Source organism: Polyodon spathula, chromosome 22 (genome assembly GCF_017654505.1).
Source record: "Polyodon spathula isolate WHYD16114869_AA chromosome 22, ASM1765450v1, whole genome shotgun sequence".
Lineage (NCBI taxonomy): Eukaryota > Metazoa > Chordata > Actinopteri > Acipenseriformes > Polyodontidae > Polyodon > Polyodon spathula.
Window position 1 is genome coordinate 21,427,757 of NC_054555.1, and position 25,199 is coordinate 21,452,955.

At 39.1% G+C, this 25,199-nt stretch overlaps 1 protein-coding gene across 3 annotated transcripts in view; it reads left to right on the plus strand.

Moving 5' to 3' along the window:
• LOC121296783 (tetratricopeptide repeat protein 28-like) overlaps window positions 1-25,199 on the plus strand; it is a 406,425-nt gene that overhangs the window by 349,550 nt on the left and 31,676 nt on the right. For all 3 annotated transcript variants that reach the window (XM_041222559.1, XM_041222560.1, XM_041222563.1), the window contains 5 exons: window positions 4,989-5,098; window positions 6,266-6,395; window positions 6,891-7,109; window positions 10,176-10,341; window positions 19,919-20,059. In XM_041222559.1, the coding sequence (XP_041078493.1) occupies window positions 4,989-5,098; window positions 6,266-6,395; window positions 6,891-7,109; window positions 10,176-10,341; window positions 19,919-20,059 (766 nt within the window). The remainder of the gene's footprint in view (window positions 1-4,988; window positions 5,099-6,265; window positions 6,396-6,890; window positions 7,110-10,175; window positions 10,342-19,918; window positions 20,060-25,199) is intronic.

Sequence of the window (25,199 nt, forward strand, 5' to 3'; positions counted from 1 at the left end):
TTGTACTTGCCGGGTGAGAGAAGATTTCTCTGCTAAGCATTGTCGTGTATCCTGATCATGCTCCCTCCTGCAACAGTGCTGCTTTTCTGTTCCCACAATGCGACAACTCCTTTAAATCGGTGAAGAAAATATCGTTACCATGGCAAATGTTCCAGAGTAAAAATTTGAAAAGAAAAGGAATGCCTTGGTTGCCCATAATTTACGAATAAAAATATGATTTGTTTAAAAATATTATTACTGCAATAGGAAGAACATGGGACGCAGCAAAGGTAAAGTAATGCGTTTCTTGTCAGCACTGCAGGGGGTTCAGTAACACTAAGGTGCTCTTTTGGAATTTACAGCAGTCTCCACACACTCACTTGTGCCCATGTCTGCCTTTTTCTACACGCCCCACTATCACTAAGACCAGATTCCTCTATGGACTTGAATAGTCTAACAGTGCCTTTCTGGTTATTCAAAGAAAACAGAAAATGCATTACTGCTGTGCAGTTACACTAGTGTGACACAGTTAAAGCATGGGTAAACATGGTAAAGCACAGAGCAATAGTAAAATAAAGAAAAACTAGGTTAAATACATAATATAAAAATAAAGCCTGAGAAGTGTTGTCCACATTTACCATGGTAAACTTTTATAAGGGTGTAAATTCAGTTCAATAAAGAATTATTTAAGTTACATTTTTAATTAAATTGAGTAAAAAAACTGCTGTCAGGCGGGGGATTCGCCTTCACTGAACAGAGCTGCACGCACGCACGCACGCCAGACTCCCTCTCCCAGACACAGGATTTCTGCTTGCATTTATGCAGATGGCCACTCCCCAATTAGCACCAGTCTGCACTAACTGGAGATTGGCCACACCTGTGGTTGCTGGCAAAGACATTAACCCCGTCCCTGCCACGATCACATTTTTCAATTTTCCTATAAGTAGATGGAAAACTACAAAGTGTTATGCAATTCAATATGTTAACGTTACACTATTCAGCAGGTTGCATCCAATTTTATGAAGCAAAATGTGTTAATTCTATAGGTTGATGCAAACCTTTTGGCCATAGCTGTGGGTATGGATAATAACATTTATCATAGTAGCTTTGTCAAGCATTTTATTATGCCATCTTTTTAAAGATCTAGTTTTACACAGTGGGGAAAAGTCCATACGGCCTTGAATTGAGTCACCATGTGTACTAGGTCATATCTTATTACTGCACAAGGATTGTCTGTCGCACTCGCCACTGGTTCAGATTAATGCAACATGAGATCATGTTTATTTAATATGCAATTACATTTAAATTGCTGGCAGTCAAGATTATGCATTACCCTCAGTGACAAAACCAAATATTGTGTTTAACAGCAGACAACATTTGGTGTTGCTGACTTCAGTTGGCCATAAACCTGAGAGCACGCTTCTTGTAGGCTACCAGCTGGTGAAGCCTGTGCTTGGAACACAGCACAGTCAAGCCTGGTGTTTGAGAAGTGTGGGAATTAGAATTGCAGTGCTTTCCTTATTATTTCCTTCCCTGATGAATATATACCTCTCAAATTGGTTATTTAGATGAACTGAGGGACCACTGATACAGAACCTGATGTCAAGTTAAATAACTGGGAGCAATGTTCCAGTGTTATGGAGCCGACATAGTGAAACCAGAGCTAATCAGCGCTGCATTTGGAAGACTTGAGTCTCGTTTGTGCAGCTCTACACTTGCATCTCCATCATTGTGGGCAGCTTTTCTGAGGGACATTTTTAGTGTCAACGGCTTTTATTCTTTCGAAAAATGGTTTAAAATGCATATTTACTACTTAATTTTGATAATATGCAACATTATAGAACAAAACTCACTGTAGTGAGTGTATAAGAAAGCAACCATCTGCCATTAAAGATGTGTCAAATTCCAGTCCATCTGTGTATAGACGTCACCCCAGGGATAGACATACAATTCCTAAAGTTAAAATACAACAACTTTGTTTGGGGGATTTATAATCATTTGTGTGTGTGTGTGGTGTCTTATTTTTTGTTGTCCAGCTGTAAGAGATATAATTTTGCACAGTTTCAGCAGCTCATCTTCGCTTTGCTCTACCCTCGGCTGAAACTGTACTTTGAGACACTGGTTTTATAACAGGTGTCACGACGCAGTGTTACAGTATGTCTCAGCCATGCTTTATTTGCTGTTCTGTTATTGAGCAATAAAAGAACGGCTGACCTCCATAGAAAACAATGGGAGAACAGCGTATAATATGAAAACTAGTAAGTGTACTGCCCAGGGGTTTACGTCTGTGCTGTTTTAGTGAGTATGAACACCTAATAGAATATCTTGATAAGATTATTCATCTTGTTTTAAGACAAAAAAGGCTTGCATATCTCATATCAGTAGTTTTTATACAGTTACTCAAAATTAATTGATCTCTGATCTTTCAAAGAAGCCGTACAAATGTTCTATTACAGTAAGATGTCAAGAATAGTTATATGCTCTACCTTACTGTAGTTACTGAGGAGAATGCAGTAGTTTGAAACAGTTCCCTTATGTCATGATTTTCACAGATACAAAAAAGCTAATTTATGATGAGTGAATTTTTTCCAACCTAGTTAATTGCAAGTGAATTTGACCATGATGCTGTTCTCATAAATACAAAAGTGTATCCTGGACAGTTAAATCAACAAGGGGGCTTTTAAAAGTCTACTGAGGCGAAGATGTAATGTTTTGAACTTTTTTTTTTTGTGGATTTTGATTGATCATAAACAGCAGCTATGCAGGGGAAACTGACACTAGGATTGTTTTTCTTTCTTGGTGACTAGGTTTTATTAATGTACAGTGTGTACGTATAAAGGTTATGACAAGGTAATTGCAGGTTATAATAAGTAATAATTCAATTTCCTTTGAATTGGGATAGAGGTAATAACTTGAATTCAGTCTCCCCTCTTCTGTGGTAAGACCAGTGTCACAGCTTTATTATAAAAAGCGTATTATCCTTCAGGGGAGAGAGAGTGAGTACTGTGATACACAAGTCACACTTCACAGATTTCTCCATATATCTGGAAACGCGTTTATCCACTTGTCTTTAAACTTGATATTAACATTATTTAGCATGCGTTATTGAGTATATAGTTATTGAGACTTCCCGGGCTGAGCCCCTCCTCCAAGGTTCAGTAGCTTGGTGTCTGCCATTGCCTCCATCCATTTTATTTCAATGTGTTCTTGAATATGAATATTTTTTTCTTCGTCCTTATAAACGAACAATTGTATCTGCCGGTTTTGCCGGGTGGTTTGCACAGCTGTTCTGAGGTGAAGTCAGTGGGAATGTAAACTGCTGTAGTTCAGACACAGTAATTTAGCAGTTTTCCAATGGTTATACTGTGCACTTACCATGGTTTGCCTTGCTTTTGAATGTGATTTACCATACATCACTGTGCTTTACATTGCTTGGCTATGCTGCACCATGCTTGCACTGTGCTTTATTACACTTTGCCATGCATTTACTAAGGGAGACCTTTATAAGGGTCATCCAGCTCATTACACAGGTGCAGAAGCTGGATAGCAACATTGTGTTTCCATAACATTAAGACCTGCAGTGCAGGAAGCTGTCCTGTCTTCATGAGAATAGCTGTATGTTTGCGCTTAGTCCATTCAAGGCACCACTGCATAGTAATACAAGACAAGACAAGCCATATACAGCATTGATCCAGATCGATGGTATTCAGTTGATTGAAACTCAAATGCTTTTGTCTCGAGTTTCACTTTCCCTGTTTAACACTCTTTACATTTTAAGTATAAAATTAGGATTGGTACTCCCTATGTTGTTTTTATAACTTACTCCACATGCAGCAGCAGCAGCAGATTTCTTTGAAAGGTATTAGTGATGACAAGGTTTCACAAGGTCTGTGTGTGTGTTTGTGTGTGGGAAACATGAACACATTCCCTGAGATTACATAGGAAGCCAGTCTGCAAGGACATGCTCCATTGTCTTTATTTAGAGTTGAGAGATTTAAAGGAGCACAGTCATCAATGTCATCAATAATCAAAATGGACTAAACGTGTTTATTTAGTCTAGAAGGTAGGAATCTTGACTGACAAAAATGAAACATTTCCAGTTGCATCAGTTTTAAAGGTGAGCGTCATCTTCATTTTAAAATTGTTTAAAATACTGTATTTATCTGAAGTTATAAAATGAATGCCAGGTAGGAAAAATTACCTTAAAACTGCCAAAATTTCACAAGTGGCCCACATAAGATTAAGTACAGAGTGGGGCAAAATAAAACAAACAAAAATTTCTGTAAATATAACCTATGTTAGTTTAACTGAAGATGAAACAACTTCCATAGTATATATTTTATTTTTGGCACTTGTAGGCACAATTCCCATATCATAGACCTTATTTAAAGTACAGTATTTTCAGTTGGATATAATTGATAAATCCATTTACATTAAATATTGCATAGGAAGCATTCTGTACAATGTCGAGTCCTGTTGGATTTTCAAATCTAGTTTGAATTAAAAGATGATCTTGAACGAATGCATTTTCAATCTGAACCCTTTTGACTTGGATACATTTAGTAGAAAGCATTTATACCAAAAACAATTCCACACTGCTTCTGAGGCAAACGCAACTCAGCCAAACAAGCAGTTTAAGTGTCTGGTACAGATGTTCCAGTTAATGCATTTTAATACACAGCGCTGTCAAAAAAGTCATTTTTCACCAAGAATAATTCCTCAGAAAGGATTTATTTATTTATTTATTTATTTTACATTTTTTGGCAGGCGATTCTTTTCCTCCCCTCGAATAAAGACCTGCATCAATATCATAAAATCCCCATTAGCTGCAGGATCTCAACCTCACAAAAGGAAATATGACATTTCATTATGAGAAGGGGGTAGGCTTTTGAAAGGCTGCAGTATTGAGTAGCAGTGATATGTGAAGGTAGCCATTACCTTGACAAACGGCCCTTTAAAATGTTTTGTCTTTAGTCTCATCATTAAGTAGAATGGATTCTCTCCAACAGGCTTGAGGCTGGCGGAGCAGCTGGGCCGGAGGGAGGATGAGGCCAAAATCCGACACCGCCTGGGGCTCTCGCTGTGGGCCAGCAGGAACCTTGAGGAAGCCCAGCACCAGGTAACAGCCAGCTGCATGCATGTTGCCGTATGCTACAACTGTACCTCTACTCTTATCATTATCCTGCAGAACAAATCTACTACTCTTACAAGGAAACTGAACCTTATTGAACTGAAACTTAGTCTAGAACAGTAAAATGTGAATAGCCACTTGCAAGCCACATGATCCTTATACAAGATGTATGTGTTTTTGGTCCTAAGTCTTAAGTCTGTCTCCACTTAATTTCCAACTGTGTCCTCTGGTCCTGGTTCCTGTGCTGGAGTATTGGCAAGGGTTAACTTTGTCAACTCCTTTTAAGATTTAAAAGACTTTAATCAAGGACTAGAGGGGACACGGTTGTAAATTGAGTTAAGTCAGAATTAGGACAATGGAGGGCAGGAGACACTTATGTCTGGGATGGGGTGCCAAGCCTAGTTGCTGCTGAGTCATTGGTATCAATCAGTCTTAGGAACTGGACAGTCATTGTTTAACATGCACTGTGTGATTCCTTGTGCACTGATCACATAGATTTCTGAGATTTCACAATCCTCTGCAGCAGTCATCATCCCTGATCAACAACACTTCTGACCATGCATAGATCAATCAGCAGTTGTCTTCTGTCAACCCTTAATGTGGGTAACACAGTGGTCCACATGGATGCCCCTATTAATGGCTAGCTAGCTTATAGCTAACTACAATAGGTCTGATATACTGCACAGTCAATCACAGAACCTCACAAGTTCATGTTACCTGTTCTGTACAGGCCATCTGGATTTGGCAGTACCTTAAAGCTATATACTGCGTCTGCTATACCTGCAACACTGCTGGAAAAAAATGAAGAACTGCCAGTGAATCTGAGCTAAACCAACTAGCCTGATCCATCCTTTCAAGTTACAAACTATCAGAGTTAATTTTGCTCCCAGAAAGTAAACTCTTATCCTGGCTTTGAAAAGGGTAAGCCAATAGCCAATGCAGCCACTTTTTAAATCTTTATCTCACACAACATTATAGTGTCATTTCCAGAGGAGAGATGGTACCCTCTGGTGGGGAAACTGCAGAACTGCTTATCTTATTCTTGTGCAACTTCTGTATGCCTTTGTGTTTGCATGGGATTACTGAAAGCATTCTCCTCCTTGCCTAGGGCATATAATATATAAAGCCTAACCCTGTTGATCTTTTTTTTTGTAGCTTTATCGAGCATCAGCATTATTTGAAACGATTCGCCATGAAGCCCAGCACAGCACTGACTACAAGCTGTCCCTGTTTGATCTTCAAACATCCTGCTATCAAGCACTGCAACGTGTTCTGGTTACCCTCGGTATGTAAAGCTTCTTTCTTCCAGTACAATCCAATGTTATGCATTAGCACTGTGTTCCAGGTTCAGTTTTACTCTAAGAAAGAACTCCATTGTCTACAAAGTTAACCCTAACCAGTGCATTTACGTGCATCACAGTAACCAGGACCAGAGGACACAATAGGAAATAACATGATGGCGATAGATTTACAGTAGGACAGAGAGTAGGAGACACTCCTTCAGAGGGAATAGAATGGATTATTAAGCCATGTTGTTGATGCTACAGTATTTCCTGTAATACAGGAAGTTAATGTACAATATTGTGATAGGACATAAAGAGTGTTGCCTTCTCGGAAACTGTGTTTTTAAAATCTTTTTCTACATCAAATATTTATAATAGTAAAAAAGAAAACATACAGGAATTTGTTTGAACAGGACCTCTGTTTAGCATCCTATCCTGGGTAATCCCAGTGCTGGTTTGTTTATGCCTCTGTATTGAATGGTTTTGTTTTTGACTAGGTCACCATGACGAAGCGCTGGCGGTGGCTGAGAGAGGCCGCACTCGGGCCTTCGCTGACCTGCTGGTAGAACGGCAGACCGGTCAGCAGGACTCGGACCCCTACTCCCCAGTGACCATCGACCAGATCTTGGAGACAGTCAACAGCCAGCGGGGACTGGTGCTCTACTACTCTCTGGCGGCTGGCTATCTCTACAGCTGGCTCCTGGCGCCAGGGGCAGGTAAGCAAGGGCCTCATCCTCTCCACTCTCTTGGGTCCTTTGTAAGCTGCTGTGTTTACGGTGTGGATGCAGACACGCTCGAGACAGCTTAGAAAATGGGCCTTTTTCATGGAAAACATTTATATGTTTTGTTTTTTAATCTAGACAATTATTATACATGGCGACTGGAAAATAGAGCAGGCAACCATATGCATGTCATACTAAAGAGATTTAGAGAGATGCACAAGATATTGAGCGTATGAGAATTTGGGAGTATATCGGAGCCTGTCTGTATAGTCCACATTTTTAAGTATATCTAGAGAAGTGCTTGTCTGTCTGTATGTTTCACATACATGTTTACATCTATCTAGAGAAGCTCACAGCCAATTGTGATGAAATGTGTTCAGAACATTGTTTAGCTATGAGGATATATGGGGTTAATGGAGTCACCTCTGTCTGTTTGTCTTGTGCATTCAGTGGATGTGGGTCAGGGTGTTACTGTTATGGTTGTGAAACCATGGCTGGAAACTCACACTAGCCCTGGGTTTCAGAACTTCAGATAAGTATATTATTTAAATAATCAGTAGTTTAAAGATCCAGTAGTTTGATGTTAAATAAATAGTCCCTCCCTATAGCTGCATGAACACCTTCTGTTAGTAACCCTACAGACCAATTCAAGCTGTGATGAGAAGTGTAATTCATTGAGAGCAAATTTACCAGGGGTTTGATCGTTTAAACTCCTGGCATGTGCTCATTTCAATACCTAAACAAGGGGAGTTCTGAAACCCAGGACTGACTGCAGTGCTGGTGCAAGGTTCAAGCTCTAGTTGTGCATTTACAGCCAGAGATTTATTATGTATAATGCACAACCTCATAGGGTAATTTAGCGTTACAGATGTAAGTGACAGTCCTGTGTAATTTTCTCCATAGGAGCTGAAGGCATTGAACTGTGTTAGGAATGGAAAGTCGGGGTCTACAGTCCTTGCTTTATTTACCCTGAAGGTGTTTGGTAATTACTAAAGAAACCATTGATTATTGCAGGAAGGAAATCAATTAGAAGAACCTCTTATAAGAACAATACTTTTTAACTGATACAACTTTTTAAAGATTAAGTTGTTAAACAAATGCAGTGTAGGAGAAATGACTTACATAGGATTCGATACACATGGAAACAATAAGCATGTGGCAACAGACAAGTTTATTATTGCAAATATACCCTCTGGTAATTTCACTAAAGATGAAACAACTCTGATAGCAAACCGACTTGTTACTTGTAGGCAAAATCTTTATAGAACTTTATCCTTCACCCCTTTATCCTTTCTTTGTCCAACTTTATACTTGCATGAAACAATGTAGGAGATGAAGAAGATCATAAGAAGGGACACTGTGTACCATACTATAGAACCCTCTTTAACTCTGGTTAAAGATTATTGGAGATGCTACAGAAGAAATAAGCGGTTATTAGGCTAGATTGCAAATATCCTTAATAAAACCCTGCAACATCTTCTGAAAGTGTCTAGTGCTAGTCTTGTGGCTCATTTCCAGTCAATATGCCAGTCAAGGCATGAACTGTTTTGTATTCTTTTTTTTTGGAGTAGAAGTTCATATGTGCTGTTGACCCTGTACTCTTATGGTATGAGAGTGTCATTTTCACACTTCTCATTTTCACTAACAAGAAGACACTATTATACCATAAGAGACAGGGTCAACTGTATCAATTCACTTATAAAACTAAGGGAACACAAAGCCACTTTTTCAGGAACAGAGGCTCGTTACCTTGTTCTAGGAGACCTAGTTTGAGGCAACTTTGCTGTATCAAACCCCAAGTCTCCTCTGGTGTGCTGTGCAGTGACCTGAAACCTAGTTCCAAGGCACACAGTGGCTTTGTGTTCCCTCAGATTAAAAGTTGCATTACTGTTAACGTTAATTCTCATTGCTCCCTGTGTAATATTAACCACATGGCCTGGGTCATGTATGGGAAAATGTACTTAAACTTAATGTTTAGTCAGCCAGGTAATATAATCCTTTAGGTAAAAATAAAAGAAAATTAGCATTTGTTTTTATTACAAACCTGCCATTTAGTTAATTAAAGAACCACCTGGAGGCGAAACATTTTAATCTCAGTGGGGATTTTCTGGTTTAGTAAAGCAAACAAGAAACAGGTGCGCACTATAAACAGTGCCGTGCTGTTTCAGTGTAATCACTCTCACCAAACGAAAACAAAGCTACCACATTTTCACAAGAGTGCGGCTGGACCATCTCTTGGGATATTGTAGTAAGTAGCAGCCCATTTCAAGTGCTGAAGAAGACTACATTATATAGTACTGGTAACCTGTGCCATATGTTTTCATAACAGAGATCAGAAGTACTTTTGAAAGTAGCATAATAAAGTAAGTGATCCCAAACCTGTTTATTGTAAACTTAACAAATTTAGTGGAGCCCTATATAGTAAAAACTTTGATTATCCAAAACCTTTGAAGACTGTACTAATAATTAACACAAGAACATTTACGAACAAGAGGAGGCCATTTGGCCCATCTGTGCTTGTCCTGTACCTGGTAGCTGATTGAGCTCCAAATTTTGTCAAGTTGGTTTTGCCTGATATAAGTAAGTACACAATTGGTTAGGGTTAGGTTTGGGTTTAGAGTTAAGGTTAGGGTTATATAATGCAAAAAATAGATACACATCAAGTACATTGTAACTATGCATAATAACATTTAAACTATGTAAAAGTGCACGTGTATTTACTACATAACTACTATTTAAATACACAGTAAATAGCGACACTTAATGTAAAGTGTTACGCAAATCTGTCCCTTTGGAATGCTTGTAATGAACTCTTTCTGGCAGCTGACTTCAGTAATATTAAGAGAGGTCTGTCCACTGGTCTTAGAGCATAAGAAAGCCTCCTGCCAGCCTATTCATTGGACTTAGCTCTTTGTTAGTGCTCTTATTTTTGCAGGGAACACAATTTAGAGAAGCAGCAAGTCACCTGCTCGGCTCCCGCTTGCCTGCCCCGGACGTCGATTGAGTCCTGTCTCGACACTGACGTGTGACAGTAGCTCCCTGTTGTGTTTGCTCCCTCAGGGATCCTGAAGTTCCACGAGGTGTACCTGGGAGAGGGGCTGGTGGAGAGCAGTGCTGACCCCCATGAGAGCAGCAGCTTGAGCCTGCAGAGTGTGAGCAGTTCCATGCTGGAGCAGTACATTAGCAACGTGAGGGAGGCTCTGGGCATCGAGTCCCACTACACCAGGTCAGTGTGGGCAGGCATCTCAAGCATGAGAGCTGGAGTAGCATGCAGTGCAAATGGATTGGGGTTAGAAAGTGTCAGAATCTGAAAGGATAAGCAGATGCAATTAAGGATGTACAGTATGCATGCCACACTTACATCATGAGTATTATTTTGTACAGCCCTGAAGGTTGTTTCAGCATAGAAAAATGAAGGGTGGTATAGATAAAGTTAACCCAAGTCACTGCTTCAAATTTACACAGAGTAATTACTTCACATTTACTACAGTACTAAGCAGTACACACAATACATCCTTTGTAAGTTAGAAAAAAAATAGAGTTACTGGCACACATGTGTTTCTGTGGGTGAATACAGAGCATTCAGAAAAAACCTTATGGATAATTAAGACAATTAAGATTTAATTAAGACAAAGCACGATGACAAGCATCCACCAACTCCTGGTTAAATTTCATTTTCATCAAACATTCTGCAAATCTACAGGTAAGTTACTGTGGTAAAGCCCCTTCATGTCAGATCAGGTCTGGGACTTTATCACTGTTTTATGTGGGTGCATCAATAAACAAGCCCTAGTAACCAAGTATATCTTAAGCAATGAGTGCACTTTTATTAAACACAAAATAAAACAAAAACCCAAACAAACACCCATTGGAGCACTAACTAATTTGTTTTTGTTAATTCTAACTAAACAGGGACAGGCGAAGCCCGTTTACCCCAAACACAAAATTATACCACGCAGGACTAATATCAAATCCTCACTCTCCTTCTCCTTCTCCTTCTCCCGCATAGTTATTAACATTATTTAAGTTTATCAACGAAACTGCACCGAACGCCGAAGACAAGCAGTGGGCGTGGTTTTGTGGAAGTGTTAACTAGCATCTGATTTGCTGGTCTGATCCTAACTTCTAGCGAATCAGCTGAAAATGCTTTGTAAGTACACACCCTCTGTGTTTTCAGTGTAAACAAAATCATGCTGCCTTGGATCCAGAGCAGGTCAACAAGCTTATATTCCTGGCAAACAACATGTAAATAAATAGTGCACATTGAAGAAAACTGACTGTATATACACCACCCACTCGATATATCACAGGTGTCGCGGTCCAAAATAAATCTGTTATATAGCGAGAGGCGCATAGAAAAACAAATAAGCTAACAAATAAATATTGTACAACCACTCCCTCGTTTTATCAGGGGCGTCAGGGTCCAGTATAAATCATCACCTCAACCCGCTTTTTCTCATTTTCCATATAAAAAGCAACACACTGTTTTAATTTGTACTGTGGAGGGTAATTGCTTCTCATCAACTTCAGTCTCCAATTAATTTCATGACTCTTCCTCTCCTTTCTCAAATGCCCAAACCCGCTGCATTGAAATAATCTATTCCCAACATAGGAGGCTTGTTGCTAGGGAGGTGAAGTCACTGCCTTATGACTTTGGCTAGTGAACTGCTGCCACACGTGACAGTTGGCTAAAATAAAAACCACTTCAGCAAGTAGATATTGAATTTGCTTTTAGTGTTATTGTGCAATACGTGTGCATATAATAACAGTACGATATTCATGTTTTGTTTTTAATGGTTTTGTATATTTTTGTTTGATGTGCAATGCGAAATAAAATGAACAGTAATTCTAAGTGTCTATATAGTGCAGCTAAGGCATGCACAATATCTCGGAATCCGCAGTATAGTGGGTTTCAAAATGAACTGTTGAACCGGGGAGTAATCCTGTTTTTTATATTTCAAACCGGGCTGCTGATCCGTCTGGGTGTCATGACTGATGATCACGTCTAGTTGATGTAAGTACACTCAGTGTCGTGGCAGCTGATAAAACATTTTTATCCGGTTACTCCTACAGTACCAGCCGCAAAGCTGTATTAGTTACCTAGCCCTCGCATTCCACTGCTGCTCACGCTTTTACTGAACAGCAATGGTATTAAAATAATTACATTGTTGGGATGGGGGAGCTACAATTTATCTGGGCTGTACAATCATCAGTATTTTTTTAAAAGATTATATTTTGTGTGCCCAATTAATTGATTGCTATTTGGAGGCTAACTGACAGCCCTAAACTAGCTGATATGTAAATCACACTTACATTTTTACATGTACATCACAATCAGTGGATAGCTGCCTAATTGATAGCTCCAGTGATTCATCTGCAGGCTTGCATTTACAGAATTGGCTATGAGCTTGTCGCTGACATACTTTCATAAGGTTTTTGCAAGCAAAGGAAAATGAAAGCCATTCTTCTCTTGAGCCAGTTCTCAAGTTAAGCATTGACCACGCTTTATTTGCCACTGTTAGGACTGTGATAATCTGCTTCACTCAATTCATTCCAATAGCACCGAGCGTGTATTTACAGCAGAGCATGCCAAGAGAAGGGACTAGGTGCTGAGAGACAGTATTAGAACGAGGCGGTCACGGTCCCTGGGGTATTGTGTCCAGATGGAAACTGTAAGCTGAACCTACCTCTGGTCCACGGGGATTGATATTCAGAGCCTGTCCTGTTGTATATTACCGTCATATTAGAAGCCGAGCCCAATACAGCATTTATAACAGTGGCAGCAATTCCAATTCTTTGTTATATGAATGTGCCACTGTAGGTTCCCAGCTGTGTGAAATGATTGTCTTTCTGTATTGCAAAAGGGATTAGCGTGGTTCCCTGAGTGAGACTGGACCCCCCTTTTCTGATGCTGGTATCTTCGTTTTCATGCTGTGGTATTCCCTGTTGGAAACTAAAGGTCTCTTATTAATCTATAGTTGTGTTTTACATGCCGTAAAAAGTCAATGCAAATATGCGTCAATGCAAAGTTACTTAGTTATCAAGTCCCTGTAAACAGACAACTTCTGTCAAAGTCATCAGTTATACAGTTACTTTGCTTAAAACAGGTGGTGTCAAATGCATAATATTGTACGGTGTAAATGAAATACCGCAACTGTATTTGAGAAAGCTGACAGTAAATCATGTGCATTTACACTGAATTGATTGCCAGGTATGTGGAAAACATAGGAAGTTGTGTCATTGTTTCTGAGAAGAGTGTTGGACTGTGAAGAAACAAATATTGGAAACTAAATGTTATTCATATGCTTCACCGGAAAAAAAGAAATGCTAATATTATATTTTAAACCAGTCTTGAAGAGGTAAAAATTGAAATTAGCATAAGATGGAGCATGACACAGACAATAAACAACCGTTGCTAATTTTGTTGTGCTCAGGTATTGTGCCTCACTTCCTGCTTTGTAATCTATTACTGTTTTTAATTAACACAGTCAGAAGAGCATTTTGCACATTATTGACCTAAAACTAGAGAAATAAGTTTACCTTGTCATCTAAATATAATAGACAATTTTGTTGAAACATTTGTTATATGTGTTCAACCAGCTCAGATCATGTGATGAAATGAAAGACCATTCTGTAATCTTAGTAACTAAATACATGTGTGTTTCTTTTAGCAAACAATTGCTTTTAATATGGTGTTGCATGACCTATTCTGAATGTCATTGTTAGCACTTTTGTTTGTGACTGTTTTACTGTATTGCATTTCTAATATGAGAGATGGTTAATAAGAAAGAACATAAGAAAATAAGAATATTTACGAAGAGGAGGTCATTCTGCCCATCTAAGCTCGTCCGGTTCCTAGTAGCTGATGGATTACAGAACTTTGTAAAATTGGTCTTAAAAGGATCCAACTGATTCTGCCTCAACATGACTAGGTAGCCCATTCCATACCCTCACCCCTCTCTGTCTCCTACCCTTTGTACTTAGTCTATCTCCACTTAATGTTCAATTGTGTCCTGAGGCCCTGGTTTTTAGTGTTGTTTAGAGTTAGCTTTTCCATCTTTCTTTAACAATTTTAAAGACTTCAATCAAGTCTTCCTCGATTTTTCGTTGTTACAGGCTAAATAGATTCCGTTCTTTCAGCGTATCTTCGTACTTCGGTCCAGTGTAGGATTTTTCTGGCTGCTCTTCATTGGACTCTCTCCAGGGCCGTAATGTTCCTTTGGTGCTGTGGTGACCAGAATTGGACACAGTACTCTAAGTAGCGTCTCACAATTGCATTATACAACCTCATCATAACCTCATTTGATTTGTACTATACACTTTGGCTATATACCCAAGCATTCTGTTTACCTTTTTGATTGCTTCCCCACACTGTGTGGTAGCTGACAGTGATGAGTGTGTTACAACATGAACATCTTTCTTCTGGTGAGCCTGGAGAATCTGAACAACCCAGACAGTTTGAATTGAGCACCACCCTCAGCCCAGTACGTTCATTTCTTTATTCCAGTTAGACAAATCCGGATTGCAAGGTGTAATGTTTGCATGTATACTAGACAGATTATAGTCAAATTCAATCCGAAGTATGTATGGCTAGTGCATGATAAATGTTTGAGGAAGATTGGTGGAAAATCAAGGCCATTTTTGTGCTTCTAGATTGTGACAGACATACAGACACGATCAGTGCATAAGGGTCCCCAGTTTTGAATAAGGCCCCTAAATATAGGTTATATGGTAACATTCCCAGTGTGAATCACCAAACCTCAAACAACTAGCGATGGCAATATTGAATCCTAGACGTCTTGGAATGTGAGTTAGTAGCAGACAATACTGGGGTTCAGGCTCTGGAATCTGGTGTAGAGATGCTTGTAAGAGTTCTTGTGTACTGAGCACCTCAACTCCTCAGGCTTGAGTGGGAGATGGTGTCTGTTCTGTAAACCCTGTGAGCCATATAATAATAAGGGAGACAAACCTGATTAGTGTCTACCTTTCCTTTAATCCCATTGTATCTTAATTAACAGCCTGTTTAGAAAATATTTCAATTTTAGATAAAACCAATACTAGTTAGAATCATTTTTCTTGTACCTTTTTTCTTTTCCTCACTATCTCTCTCTCTGTCATTTTTGTTTGTTTTAGACATCTTGCCAAATCTGCTATCACTGAACAGATGTTAAATCCTTTAGTGTAGTAAAAACCTTACCCTTTCTAATTGAATATGTATTGCATTTAAATTGGATTTGGGGGAAATGTATCTATTTGCTGAAGAATCTTTTTTCTGTTATTAACACATTGCTAACACAAGTCTAAAGTGAGTGCTGTAGTGCTCGTGGTGAAAATACAATTTGTCGTGAACAAGCGCAGTGTTGTCTGGGTTTTGTGATGGCTTGTAGTGACAGCTCTGGATCGTGTTAGCCGTCTAATAACAACAAAGTAGATTTTAGACAAGACAAAACAAACAAAACACTCACTAATTACTTATTTTCTCCTTCCGGTTTAGCGTTAACCATAAAAAGGAACAGATGACCTCACTACGTCCCCTTATATACTATCAATCACGGCCCCTTGGTTAACGATTGCAACCGCTCCTCCAATCCGCGGCAGCTGTAGCTCCGCCCCCTTTCTAGATGACAGACTTCCACCTAATCCTGGGAATGAATTGTCTAGACATCCAGTCCAGGGCACTTTGTTCCCTTTACACAGCACCCTCACAGGTCAGGAGGGAGATTTATCACCAAAATTAATTCTTTCTCTGTCACAATCATTCTTCTGTGTATTTTAATAAGTGCACTTTTATATGTTTTAGTACCGTGCATTTTTGGCTGATATATAGTCAAATATACATTATTGAGTACAAGGGTAAGTTGTTGGAAATGTGATTTGAATTGAGTTTTGTATACTTCCTTGTCTATAGTATGGTGTTTGTGATTATTTTGAGTGCATCTGGTTTCTGTTTGTCCCATATTGAGTTATTGCCTTGTCTGGAGAATCCAGAGTGCTGGGACTGACAGTCATTCCATTCCAATCATGTGACTATGTAATCTTTCAACTCTGTCAGTCCCCCGACTCTCTCTGTCTTGATATAATAGTTGGAGTGAGCTGATCAGTCATGTTGGCACATGACTTGAATGGAACAGGAAGACTGTTCAATCCTGGTACAAGCTCAGAGTTGGGTAAACATAGATTTAGAGAAGATTGATAAGAATACGATGTGGGAGCGACAGAACTTAGAACCGCTCACATTGAGAACCCCATAAAATAATCAGGGGAATGAAAAAAAGCAATTTGAATTACATTTGAAGTCTAATATAAGGCTAATTCACTACTACACCTTTTCCTTATGGAGGCCTGTGTTTCAGTACAGCTCAGTTCACACATGAAATTCGTTTGGTGGTGCCAGTGGTCTGTATCTCAAACCCAACTTATTTCAGTCAGGGGCCTATGAAATGAGTGTAATTGCTAAGAGACAAGAACCACATCACAAAACCTGAGGTTCTCTAATAGATGGAAGATGAGTAAGGCATGGGCTCCACCCAGTGCAGTCAGTAGAGTGTGTGGATTAGCATCACTCTGCCATGTGTGCTGCATTGATAAACATGCAGTCTCCAAACGCACCAGGGGACTAGGAAAAATAGATTATCTGTGTCTCAAACAGGTCTCATTTCCCGCTGAGAAAGACCAGGGTCTTCATTTTTACTCAGGTTCTCCTTGGGCAGAAACTGGCAGCAGGGGAGCCATGCCAAGATTTGGCATGAAATCCAGTGGTTCTCTGCAGGGTGAATATGCCTGCTGTCACAAATCACACAAACCAGCAGGGATATTAACATAATGATGTTATGCAGCTACAGCCTGTATATTCATTATAACATTACAAAAAAATAGGGTATAACGTTACATGAAATGCTTGTTTAAATAGAAAAAAACAGTACATGCCAAGTTTGGTGCTTGTTAGAATATTTCCTCTCACAGCACCTAAATCAGGGGACTGTATTACCCTCCAGGTAAAATGACACAGGAAGCACAAGACCATCTAAAAATATGTGTTGCAAACAGAGATGTGTTTAACCTAATGTACCAGATTTTTTTTTAATGAAAATACACGTTTGCTATAGTATGGTTTCTTTCAACACTGCATAGCAGAGAACTTTTATGGAGCTGTGTTGTCAGCTAAAATGACTTTAAGAATTTGTTTTTAACATAATTGAAGTAAACTGTGTGGGTACAAGCTGTGGGTATTTAAACTTTGGAATTTCTCAATGTAACAAAAGAAAATATCACTTACAGAGAATGAGATGTAAATTGCTTCCAAGTTCCTAAAAACGTGTCTTTCCAACTCCCATTAAATTAAATGAATAAAGCATGTTCTCTAGAGCCCACAGATCATTCTTTCCATGTTTAACCACTAACTGTATTCCTTTGTATTTTGGTTCTTTATGTTATATTGTCAGTGTATCAAAGGAAAGCCTGTTCAGTTACTGAATTTTAATGTCCAGACCACTGCACTTATACAAATTGATGCTTTGTTTTCGTAGAAAATGTCAAACAAAGATCAGTTTCCTAATCCTTATACCTGACCTCATGTATTGTGAATGAGCATTCGGTGGCCATACTTGCTTTAGTTTGCTGTTGGACTGAATCTCAAACCAGTTTGTAAGCTTTGTTTTTGTTCTGAACGACACTAAAAGAATTGAACACAACTAAAACAACAGGCTCTTTCCAACTTAGTTTGGCCACCAGTAATTTTTAGGTCATATACTTTGTTTTACTTGTACTATGATTTCCCAATTATCTGTCAGGTTTGGCTCTGTATGTTCCTGTATCTCTCTGTTTGTCAGTGGATTACCCACACCCTGTCTACAGCTTGGGAAAATGTTTTCACGTGTTACAAGTAAACATAAAAGCACAGCTGATGAAGATGAGCGATACCACACAGTTGGTACTGTTCTATCAAAGTGGTTTTCCTCAAAGCCCAAACCCAAGCCAAGTCAAGTTCACTGTGGTGTCAGTTTAGAAACCCACAATGTAAACTAAACAATAAAACAAACTTCCATGGGATCATATCATAAAAGTTAAGGGACTGGAGTTATTAAGGGATGATGGGGAACAGATGGCAACAAAGCTTTCCCCTTTTGTGTGTTTAAACTCCTTGTCTGTTGCAAGTGGTTTCCTGATCTCCTCAGATAGTACTAGAACTCACACAGAGGCCACCCTGTCATATCATTTCTTATTCACTGTTTATTCAAGTTTTTTTATTCTGTCTTTCTCTTTCTGCATGTGCATTATTAAAAGCAGTCCCTGGATGAGTGTGTTCCACCCACAGTGCTTGAACTTTGTTCATAGCACCTGAACCACTGCACAAAGTGGCCAGACACACCTTTTTTTCCAGGTAGTTCCAGAAACTGGATATAAAATGAAATTAATATGCAAATAGTTTGGGATTTTGAATTAGCTTAGAAGTTTAATCGTATCACATTCCAGTAAAAAATCTAAAGTAAAATAAACTTGCTACCCCATGAAATTACATATTGCAATGTATCTTTTCTTTATTTCAGATATTAATTTTCTTTACATGATATCTTTAGATACAGTCATTTTATATTGTGTTGTATGAACGAATACGAGCAATCAACAATAACAATTAAAAACCTTTGAATCTGCAGTTGGTTTCTTTTCTACCAGTTGAGAAAAACACCATTGAAAGCAGTGTATAATGTGTGAATATTTTATACAGGAAACTGTGAGCTCTACGCAATTACAGTAATTCATAATAAGTAACATTTACTGGAATCATTTTGTTAGTTCTGAATGCATTAGCTTCTTTATCCCACAGTACTGTATTTCCACTGAATCTTAAAAGTAGTTTGCAGGGAGAGACAGACTCAAAGCTGTGTCACTTTCCTCAGGGTATTCATTCCCAGTAATCCAGCCAGCCAACAGGGCTTGTGCCAGCATCTCCATCCCTCAACCTCCCTCTTCTATAATTTTACAGCTGCATATATATATATATATATATATATATATATATATATATATATATATATACACACATACACACACACACACACACACACACACACACACACACACACAGTGTATATATGTAAAATATAGAGGATATATATGCTGGAGCCTGTTGGCTATATGGATTATAATGAATACTCCCTGGGGCAGCTGTAAAATTATTGAGATATACGGATAGATCCCCGTCGAGCTGTAAAATTATTGAAGAGGGAGGTTGAGGGATGTAGATGCTGGCACAAGCCCTGTTGGCTGGCTGGATTACTGGGAATGAATACCCTGAGGAAAGTGACACAGCTTTGTCACTGCAGTCCGTGTATATATATATATATGTGTGTGTGTGTGTGTGTGGGGGGGGGGGGTGTCTCCGGTGCACCCAAAAATATGTATTGATCGATTGTCTTTCAAATATATTATTATCAATATTACAAAATTACAATTTTAACAATATTATCCATAGAATGACTTTCCGTTGATATCACACCACACCACTTAGTCAACAAGGACCACAGCTAGACACAGCAGTCACTGCAGTGAGGGTGGTATGATTCAGGTATGCCGTGAGGGTGATGTGATTCAGGTATGCAGTGAGGGTGGTGTGATTCAGGTATGCAGTGAGGGTGGTGTGATTCAGGTATGCAGTGAGGGTGGTGTGATTCAGGTACGCAGTGAGGGTGGTGTGATTCAGGTATGCAGTGAGGGTGGTGTGATTCAGGTATGCAGTGAGGGTGGTGTTGTTCTTGTACACTGGGGTCTGTTCCTCACTGTCCCCTGGCTTGTATCTTCACTAGGCCCTGCTCCAGCAGTGAGACAGAGAGTGAGGCGGGAGACCTGCTGGACCAGCAGTTTGAGGAGCTTCACAACAAGCTGAACTCTGTGACCGACCCCACTGGCTTCCTCAGAATGGTCAGCAGGAACAACCTTTTCAACAGGTACACAGGAACGTGAGAGTGGGACCGTCCAGCCACTGCTACTGTGGAATTAGGCAACCAGCAGAATGGATTCAATTGAGCTTTGACTTTTGATTAAACTCGGCTACTGTAATTGTAGCATACAGAATTCCATAAATCGTACATGTCATGCACTTCTATTAAGAACATAAGAACATAAGAAAGTTTACAAACGAGAGGAGGCCATTCGGCCCATCTTGCTCGTTTGGTTGTTAGTAGCTTATTGATCCCAAAATCTCATCAAGCAGCTTCTTGAAGGATCCCAGGGTGTCGGCTTCAACAACATTACTGGGGAGTTGATTCCAGACCCTCACAATTCTCTGTGTAAAAAAGTGTCTCCTATTTTCTGTTCTGAATGCCCCTTTTTCTAAACTCCATATGTGACCCCTGGTCCTTGTTTCTTTTTGCAGGCTGAAAAAGTCCCTTGGGTCGACACTGTCAATACCTTTTAGAATTTTGAATGCTTGAATTAGGTCGCCACGTAGTCTTCTTTGTTCAAGACTGAACAGATTCAATTCTTTTAGCCTGTCTGCATATGACATGCCTTTTAAGCCTGGAATAATTCTGGTCGCTCTTCTTTGCACTCTTTCTAGAGCAGCAATATCTTTTTTATAGCGAGGTGACCAGAACTGAACACAATATTCAAGATGAGGTCTTACTAGTGCATTGTACAGTTTTAACATTACTTCCCTTGATTTAAATTCAACACTTTTCACAATGTATCCGAGCATCTTGTTAGCCTTTTTTATAGCTTCCCCACATTGTCTAGATGAAGACATTTCTGAGTCAACAAAAACTCCTAGGTCTTTTTCATAGATTTCAATATCTCCCATATGATATTTATAATGTACATTTTTATTTCCTGCGTGCAGTACCTTACACTTTTCTCTATTAAATGTCATTTGCCATGTGTCTGCCCAGTTCTGAATCTTGTCTAGATCATTTTGAATGACCTTTGCTGCTGCAACAGTGTTTGCCACTCCTCCTACTTTTGTGTCGTCTGCAAATTTAACAAGTTTGCTTACTATACCAGAATCTAAATCATTAATGTAGATTAGGAATAGCAGAGGACCTAATACTGATCCCTGTGGTACACCGCTGGTGTATTCATTGTATAGGTCTCCCATGTATAGTTTGGAAAGAAACACATGTTATAGCATTTGCTTTTATTTGAAAACATGGCATCTGGTACTACACTAAGTTAAAGAAATGTCTCAGTTTGCTTGCTTTGCCTTCCCAGAAGTCTGTAACTCCAGTATTCTGGGTCAAAGCTAAAAAGCGTGTCAGTCATTAAGAGAAGCAGCTGGTTGTTTACTGACAGGAAAGAAGGGCTGGGGAAACGTGAAATGACCCAGGAAGTGCTGGACTGCATGGCTTGCAAACAGAGATATTTAACCTAGTGTACTGTCAGATTCCATTACGTTGGTATGAGCAATTTAAGTTGCTATGAACATCCATTGGCTTGTTCCTGAGGGATTTCTGTTTAAGAGGAATGACTGTTGTATTCTATTGTGATAACACGTACATAAAGTTATAAATTCAAACACTAAACGTAAAACTAGAAGTTGACAAACAGCCTTTATCAGGGTTATGAGTTCAGAGGTGGTATTTTGGATACAATTGGCACTCTTTATTTAAATCTCAATGAACATGCACACTAATAGTAAACAGATTCAGATCCAAGACTTGCTTATTATTTGATTGCCGAAACTTTGACAGACAGAGGAACCATACATCAGCATACTTCAGGCGACCTGCCCTACTTGAACAGAGAACAACATCACTAATATAGCATGCAAAAAACAGGGGAAGCAAAGCACGCACTGAGCACCGTTGTGATTGTCAAACAGCATCTAATAGAATATTAAATCTAGGCACCAAATTCACAGGGGTGATAATATGCTTAGATGTTATACTCATCCTTCAATAATACAGCTGACAGTCACCTGCTTTTTAGAGATAAATATAGAAGTAATGACAATATGTGATGGAGGCACTTGAGGCTGCAGTCTATCAGTAACTGTCAGGTAAGGTCGAGTCTCTCTCAGAGTGGATCACATGCAAAGCTTTGTCTCCCATTGTTGTGTGGGTGGCTGTGCCTAGTCACTCGAGTGGTGAGTGCACTTGGTAGACAAGTACAATCAAAACGAAGCGAAGGCATCATGAATACTAATAGTCTCTTTCACAGTGGGCTGTGAGGGAGTCACGTCAAATGCAGGAGTTGTTTACAGAGGGTCACAAATCCTGCGTTCAAGATACAGAATCCTTCAGGTTTAAAATCATTAACTGATTAAAGTAGCTAACAAAATGATTCCATAAATCTTACCCATTTTGCACTACCATTAGCTACATAGGAAGGAGCTAGAAAAATCCACCTGCCTGCCTGGCCCCCATGAAGTCTGTTACTGCTTGGCTATGCGGGGCTGACCTTTGTCCTTCATAGGCTGGTAGCTCGGTGACATCCTCTGTAGAGCTCCTGGGAGTAAAGAGGCAATTGAGTTGGTTGTGGGATCGTGGGATGTCCAGTTGTAGGGATTGATGTGATCGAGTAATATGATTGGACATTCTATGGGGGTAAAATAATTGGGCAGACTAAATTTATAACAAAAAAAATATATATACAATTCAAAAATTATTGTGGCATATGTCTAATGCACAGCTATTGGAATGTTATTACTCACATGATTTATAATCAATATCTGTGCTGAACACCTCAATACCAGTTTCACGATACAAAAAAAAGTTCTACTATATTTTGTTTAACTAATTGCAGGAGCCATTATCATTGTAAGAAGCAATTAAATGGGCTTTCTAGTAACCTTTACATACATTCAGATGTGCAAGACTATCTTAACAAGATCAGGGCAGCTGGCTACGCTTACAAGGTCCTGACCAAAGGGCCTCCCTTTAGGATGTACCAATTATGACCTTGCAATGTCCTCCATGGGGCATTGAATCAGTAGAATAGTGAAGGAGCCAATTCGCTTGAAAAGCTAGAACACATTGTGCCGCCTACATGTTTACTTGCCTGAATTTTTTGTTCAGCTAAAACAAACTAAATCTTAAAAACATTCTTGAACTCGCAGTTCCTTTTTGCCCTTTCTTCCTCCCTTTTTTCAACAGAGAGCTGTAATTTCCTCTCATTCTGTGCCTGTCAAGCTGACTAACGTCTGTTTGCTTTCCCATGGAGGCCTCTTATCCGAGCCAAGTCCTGGGACTGGATTAGCTGGAACAGAGCCAGTCGTCGTGGACTGCTGGTGACTGCTGCTGTCGCTGCTCAGATATATGATGGTGTGAAACACGTCAATGATCCCTTTTCACACATTATTTTCTTCTCAGTACAGAGGGTAGAGGGAGGGTTTTTAGGATTTCACTGGCTCAGGCAAACTGGGCCAAACTATAGACAAAAGTACACAGCAGAGGAAGAAGTGATGAGAACCCAAAGCAAAGGACTGTTGCTTGAAAGCTGTCTCATGCAGAATAGGGATACTGTTAACATGTTTTTAAAATGTCACATGTTCATTTTTAATTCATCTCTAAGGTTACCAACATTCCTATATTATAAGGAGCTTTCCTTACTAATTGAATGCAGGGCACCACTTATTCCATATTTCACTGTATGCATCTGTTGTATGCAAAACAATTCACACAAGTTTTTAATTAATTTACATTTAAGGAATACCAGACAAGGCAAGACAAGGCAAAAACAAATTATTGATGCACTACACCATGTACACGTGGGAATCATTTTGAATATGTTCACCCAGAAGTACCCACTTATTCTGCTTTCCCTTTGGATGTATTACTGATTTAATTAAAAGCTGATTTTGGCAGTGTGTTAACTTTCACTCAACAACAAATGTCCAGAATGATTATAGATGGGTGCTACTTTTTGTTATGTAGACTGCTGAATCATATGCTGCCACCAAAGGCAATAACCAGTAATATTAAAGGGTACATCAGCACTACGTAAAAGATAAAACATAAACTATCCCACCTTGCTGTTCTGAATATATTTGGTCATTGTGTAATAATCTGTATACGCCCAAACATCTGCATAATGCCACACTGCTATGTCCAAAATCACTGTTCTCGAGCATCTCTTCTGAGCCAAAAAACATGACTTCATCATGTACCCTCACATGTGCTCCGAAATGTACCGGCGCATACCCAGTGAAGTGTTGTACAAGCTATATTACGTCCGTGTGGAAACACACTAGTCTGTGTGACAAAAATGGTCTGTCTGATTTTCCATAAGCAAGGAACTTATACCTGCTTTCATTTTGTGTAGTAGACATTTTTCACATTGTACATGTTTCCTTCGCATGTTATATTTTGATGTATTATTATGATTAATGTTGCAGTCAATTAAGAAAGAAAAAAAAGGTTGCAAGGAAAAGAAAATCAAGACGGAGTTGTTCTCATGTCTAACTAATGAAGGGACCTACCCACAATTATAACAGCACTGTGTTATTACAATATACATCCCCAAGGTCTTAGATATAGCTCCAGTTGATTGCTCAGATTAACAAAGACAATCCTATTTTAAAGAACATGTAGGTTTACATTACTTTTTCTTACTGTCCCTTATCTTATTATGAAGTTAAGACTGAGTTTAGGAGCTGCTCTTCAGTTCTACTTGTCTGCCATAGTCATACAGTTGTAGTCAAAAGTTTACATACCCCAATACAAATTTCTTGAAAACAAATAATTATAGGAAAAACCTTTTGCAGCAGAAGTTTTGCTTTTGTGGATGAGCAAAACAAGTTGCAAGAAATAGATATAATTATTTATTTCAGCAAAATTCCAAAAATGCTAATTCAAAAGTATTCATACCCAGAGAAGGGAAAAGAAATTGATATCTAGCTGAGACACCCTGAGCAATAATAACCATTTTTAACAGTTAGGATATTTGTCAGTGAGGTTTTCGTATAATATTCTAGTGATTTTGAACATTCTTCAGCTCAAAATTGTTCCAGTTCGTTGAAATTCCGAGGACTTCTCTTATGCACAGCCTTTTTCAGCTCATACCAAAGATTCTTAATTGGATTTAGACCGGGACTTTGACTAAGCCATTCCAGAACCTTGATTTTATTCATCTTTAACCATTCTGAAGTAGATT